The sequence below is a fragment of the Belonocnema kinseyi genome, chromosome 9, assembly GCF_010883055.1.
Source record: "Belonocnema kinseyi isolate 2016_QV_RU_SX_M_011 chromosome 9, B_treatae_v1, whole genome shotgun sequence".
Classification (NCBI taxonomy): domain Eukaryota; kingdom Metazoa; phylum Arthropoda; class Insecta; order Hymenoptera; family Cynipidae; genus Belonocnema; species Belonocnema kinseyi.
The window spans coordinates 105,923,424-105,929,143 of record NC_046665.1 but is presented as its reverse complement, the minus strand read 5'-3'; the positions used below and the strand labels follow the sequence as shown (position 1 = coordinate 105,929,143).

The window sequence follows — 5,720 nt, the reverse complement described above, 5'->3', positions numbered from 1 at the left end:
ATTCTAACGAATTCACATCTATTTCCAAAGATTTCAACGATTTTAGAGATATCCGACTTCACAGAGATGAACAAATATTCCCAGATTTCACAAAGACGATTTATATTCGAAAAAAATTAAGAATTTTTTTATCTATGGTTCTGCTTTCTTTAGGAATTGCTGTCCAACAAAAAAATGAAACAGCTCATTTTTTTACATGCACAGTAAAAGCTCATTTCATTATTCGACGTAAAAAAATTCATTTTTTAATCTGGAAAACCTTCAATTTTATTCTTAAAAATCGCTGGACACCCTGTAATCTGAAATCTATCGCATTTTATTTCATTTCTACTTCATCAGCTTAATTTGATCTATTTAATCCTATCATTTTGAATATTTATTGTACATTATAATTCAAGAATAATCTTACAAATATTATTCCTATTTGATTTATAATTTTATTTGCAGTAAAAAAAAAATATTTTATTACCTTAAAGAAGAAACACTTTCAAAAATATAAAAGCAATCGCAATTTATAGACTGCAGCAGATTATCTTTATGTACATATTATTTTTATTTATAAACGTATACACAAGATACTTGTAATTCTACACAGAGTTACGTTAATTATTATACATTCTCACTCAAAGTCTTCTCTTTTTTGTAACAAGTGCGAAAGTTTTTCAAAAACTTAGTTACCTTCATTTGGTAGACTAGATATGCTAGAAACATTTGAGTATGACACATCAAATTTCATAAAATCTTCGAAGGAACACATCTTTCGCTTGACGCAGAGTTAGTCAATTAGTCTTTTTAAAATGTCGCTGGAACGAGACATTAATGATATATTTTTCTTAAAATTAATTAAGAAAGATCAGTAACAGCCTCGGGATTAGAATCAAAATCAGGTATCTCGTTTGGTAATAATTCGGAGCCTCTTTCCGGCATTTCGATTCAATCTGTCCGAGCAACGTTTCTCGTACTAGTTGAATTAGTATGATAAAGGTACACTTGAAAAAGAATTGATACGTCGATGATAACTTGAAGAGCTCCGCAAATTCCAAATTGAATCGGAGCTTCTCGCTGTATAAAGTAACAAGTCTTAAAAGTATCTCCACACGTCCACATCATCACCATCACAACACTGAAATTAATTATTTAATTATTTATGAAATATCCTACTTAAAAAAAGTGGTAAATAAATTACGTGGAGTTTTTCCCCCTGAAATTTTGAATGTAGGTCAAATTTCAGCCAACTCTGAGAAATTCTCAACAAAAAATGTAATAGTTGATATTTCAATCAAAAAAAGATTTTAATTTAAAATCAATAACAGTTTAATTCAAACCAAAAAGACAAATTTTAAACAATAGTTGAATTTTTAAAGGAATAATTGAATTTTCAACCAAAAAGATTAATTTTTATTAAAAAACTAATCATTTTCAGTAAAAAAAAATTCTAACAAACAGTTTAATCTTCTATAGAATAGTTTAACTTTTTACCAAACTATTGAATATTCATGCCTTTTCTACAAAATAGCTAAATTTTACATCAGATAATATGAATTTTGAATAAAAAAGTTAATTTTCAAGCAAAGAGTTGAATTATCAACCAAATAGTTAAATTTTCTGTTTATAAAGGTAATGTTTAACAACAAAACAACTAATTTTCAACAAAAAATGTAATAATTCATATTCTTACAGAAAAATATTTTTAAGTTAAATAAAAATAAATTAATTTTACCTGAAATATCCGCATTTTTAACAAAATATTTTTAAATAAAATAAAAAACAAATTTTCTAAAAACAGTTGAATCTTCTACCAAATACTCTTTTTTATCGCAACTGTTTGGATTGAAAAAAATCTTTTTTTGGTTGAAGATTCAAGTATGTTGTTGAAAATTCTTTTTTTTTTTTTAATTCAACTGTTTTATTTAAGATTAACATATCTTTACAATGAATTATTTACTTTTAAATTTTTCGTTGAGAATTCATCATTTTAACTGAAAATTCGTTTTTTTTCTGGTAGAAGATAAATGAATCTGATTAAAAGATTTTAAGGCATTTCAAGAAATTTTACAAGATTTATATTATTTTACTGAATCTTCATGGAAATTCGAAGATTTCAAAAGGTTTCTAGTAATTTAAACGGCTTTTAGAGAACTGTAATTAATCAGTTTAATTTAATTTTAATTAAAGGGATTTTAAGGTATTTCAACTTAATTTAATGGGTTTTTACGATTTCCAAAGGTTTCAACGGATTCTATGGGATTTGAACCAATTTTTACAAAACTTTCGGGAATATAATACATTTAATTTTAAAGAATTTCTACAGATTTCAACGATTTTCGGTATATGAAGAAATTAAAAAAGTTTCAAGGGTTTTACAAGATTTTCAATTATATATATATATATATATATATATATAACCTTCAATAATATAAACACAGAAACTTAAAAAATAAATGTTTTATATTTTATTCAAAAGTATTTTCCGCTTCAAATTATAGTTTCCCTATGTTTTGTTGTAGAAATTTCAGCTTTTTTATTATAATCGCAACTATTTGGATTAAAAGTGAAAAGTTTTTTTTGTTGAAGATTCAACCATGCTGTGAAAAATTCATTTTTTAAAACGAAATTAACTGTTTTTCATTTAAAATTAACATACCTTTAAATTAAATTATGAACTATTACATTTCTCGTTGAGAATTAATAATTTTAATTGAAAATTCGTTTTTTTTTGTAAAAGATTCATGCATTTGGTTGAAAATGAAACCTAATTGGTTGAAAATTAATATTTTTAGGTTCAAAATTAAACTGTTTTGTAGAAAATTCGTGTTTTTTTACAAATATTTAACTTTTTTGTTAAAATTTTGATTTGACATATGTGAAAGGTTTGAATTATTTTTTGAATTTTCTCAAGAATCTTAGGAAAATTATATTTATATAAGGTTAAAAACCAATAAACCTAAAAAATAAATAAATAATTGTTATTGAAAATCATATTGGCTCTTCGTTACTTGAAGATGTTTTATATTTTAAATTAAAAATTTTGAAAATTAAATCAACAAACTATCCTCTTTAAGCAAAATCAAAGAAAACCTTGTGCAAATTGCGAGACATTTGTGTGCTTCATCTCAAAATGGTATTTTAAATAAAAAAAGTTCAATTTAAATCCAATGATTTTTGTTTAAAATAATAAAATTTACAAGCTTCAAAAATTTCGTATTTTTTTTTCGACGAAAATTCAAATTTCTATACAATAATCCTTAGATTTCAAAGAAGATTAATCATTTTTACACAGTTTTAGGTTATTTTGGTACCAAACATCGAAAATTGGCATTTCCAAATAAAAATCATTATAATTTAAATAAAATTTAGAAGCTATTTACAAATTTGGATTAGTTTAGTGTTTTTCGTTATAACTGGTATTTTTAATTTGAAAAATATATATTTCCAATTGTATTTTTAAACAACTTAAGGTTATGTTAAAATTTTTAAAAAGAAAACGGCTATTTTAAACTAAAGAAAATTGACAATTTGCAACGATTTTTCATTATCTTATGTCAATGGTTTTCTTTGAAAATTAGTATTTTTAATTTAAAACGTAAAAATAAGTTTTTAAATCATCATAAAATGGGGAATTTTTTCAAAGATTTGTCAAAAAAAATGCTTAAAATATTTTTATCACGGTTTTTCGTCTAAAATGTATTTATTTAACGTAAGATTTCAAATTATTTTAAGGATTTTCTACAGTTTTTTAAAATTCCAAGAGCTATGTAGGATTTCAATGGATTTTATTTTGTAGGTTTTTCAAAGATATAAAGGTATTTTATAGGAACTCCTATTATTTTAAAAGATTTACGGAGTTTTAAAATATTTGAAAGAATTTCAACCAACTCCAGGGATTTTTAGAAAAGTTTGCAAAACAAATGATATTTTAAGGGATTTTAAGGTGTGTCAAGGAATTTAACAAAATTTTAAAGGATTTTATTCAGGGTGGCCGTTTAAATCGATGAAATTCCCGGTTTTTTTCCCGGTTCGCAAACATTTTTCACGGTCAATCAAATTAAAAAAATGGAACACTACGCGTATAAAATTGAAGGAAATAACGTTTTTAAATATATAAAAATATAAATCCACCTTATAATTTTCAATGCTCTAAATTAAAAAATCAATCTATGAACTTTAAAATTTACAAAATTATATAATTTTAAGGAATTTTAAGCTAGAAACTTCAAATATTCAAAAATTGAAAAAATCTTAAACTGATTTAAAATCGTTCTTAAATTAAAAATGTAAGCTTAAAAATAAAAATTATGAATGGAAAATTTTTAATGTAAAAAAATTTTGAATTGTGCATTGTAAGCTAAATAAAACAGGGTGTCCCCGTAACCAGGGACCATCCTGTTTATTGAATCCCCAAGGATGGAAAGACTGAAGGAATTTCAAACGATTTAAATGAAAAAATCAATTTTCAGCAAAAATAAATTCACAAAATAAATGAATTTTCAACATAATAGTTGAATATTCAACCTAAAAAGACAAATTGCCAACGAAAAAGTGCCATAGTTTATATTTTAATCAAAAAAGAATTATATTTATACAGCAAAAGAAAAGAATTTTAAAACAAAAAGACGAATTTCTAACAAATAAAGAATTTTCACTTAAAAAATAAATAAAAGTTTATCTAAATTATTAAACCTTCAAACCATAAGACAAATTTTCTTTACAAAAATTCAATTTTCAAACCAAAAATATGACTGTCCAACAAAAAATTAATTTTCCACGAAACTGATGCATTTTTACGCAAAAACGGGAAATTTCAAACTAAAAAATTATTTTTTTACAACAAAAAAAACACGAATTTGTAACTAAAAAATATCAATCTTAAAAAAATGGAAAAGTTACATTTTCTGTTAAAAAAAGAATACTAAACAAAAAAAAAGAGTTATTTTCCCCTGAACAGTTAAATTTTTAACGAGACATGAGCTTTTAATGAAAAAATTTCACAATGTAGTTTAACTTTGAGCCATGTAGCTAAATTTACAATTAAAAAAGATTAAGTTTCAACAAGATAATTGAACCTTTAACCAACGAGATAACTTTTCAATTTAAAATTTAAATCTATAAAAAAAAGTGATTTCTTAACAAAGTTCTTCAACCAAATGTTTTTAAAAAAATTAGTTGAATTATCAAGCAAAGAAGAACGATTTTTAATTTAAAAAATGTCCATTTTCATACAACAAATGAAAGTTTTTCTATAAAACAGATGAAGTTTTAAATCAAAAATATAAATTTTCAAAAAAATAGTTGAATTTTCTGTTGAAAAAGATTTTAGTCGAATTTTCACGATCAAACTATGAATTTTTTAACAAGAAATGATTTTTTTACAAAAAAAATTGAATTTTCAATCCAAAAAGACGAATTTTTAACCAAACAGGATGACTTTTTAACGAAATTGTTGAATTCTCTAGCAAATAGTTGCATTTTTATTAAAAAATATTAAATTTATCTTAAAGTAGAAGAATCTTTTATTACAAAAAAGTTGAGTTTTCATTTTTAAAAAATCCAGTTAAATCAGTAACATGAACAATTGAATTTTTGTAACACAAAAATTTCTACGAAAAAAATTAAATTTTCAATCCAAAAAGACGAATTTTTTCAACCAAAAAGGATGAATTTTTAACAAAATAGTTCAATTCTCTACCAAATAGTTGCATTTTTATCCAAAAAAGATCAAT

At 23.4% G+C, this 5,720-nt stretch overlaps 1 protein-coding gene across 3 annotated transcripts in view; it reads right to left on the bottom strand.

The window, feature by feature from the left end:
- Positions 1-492: 492 nt before the first annotated feature.
- LOC117180152 (solute carrier family 66 member 2) overlaps positions 493-5,720 on the bottom strand; it is a 15,431-nt gene continuing 10,203 nt past the window's right edge. For all 3 annotated transcript variants that reach the window (XM_033372498.1, XM_033372499.1, XM_033372500.1), the window contains one exon: positions 493-1,123. In XM_033372498.1, coding sequence (XP_033228389.1) covers positions 934-1,123 — 190 coding nt within the window. In that variant the 3' untranslated portion in view covers positions 493-933. The remainder of the gene's footprint in view (positions 1,124-5,720) is intronic.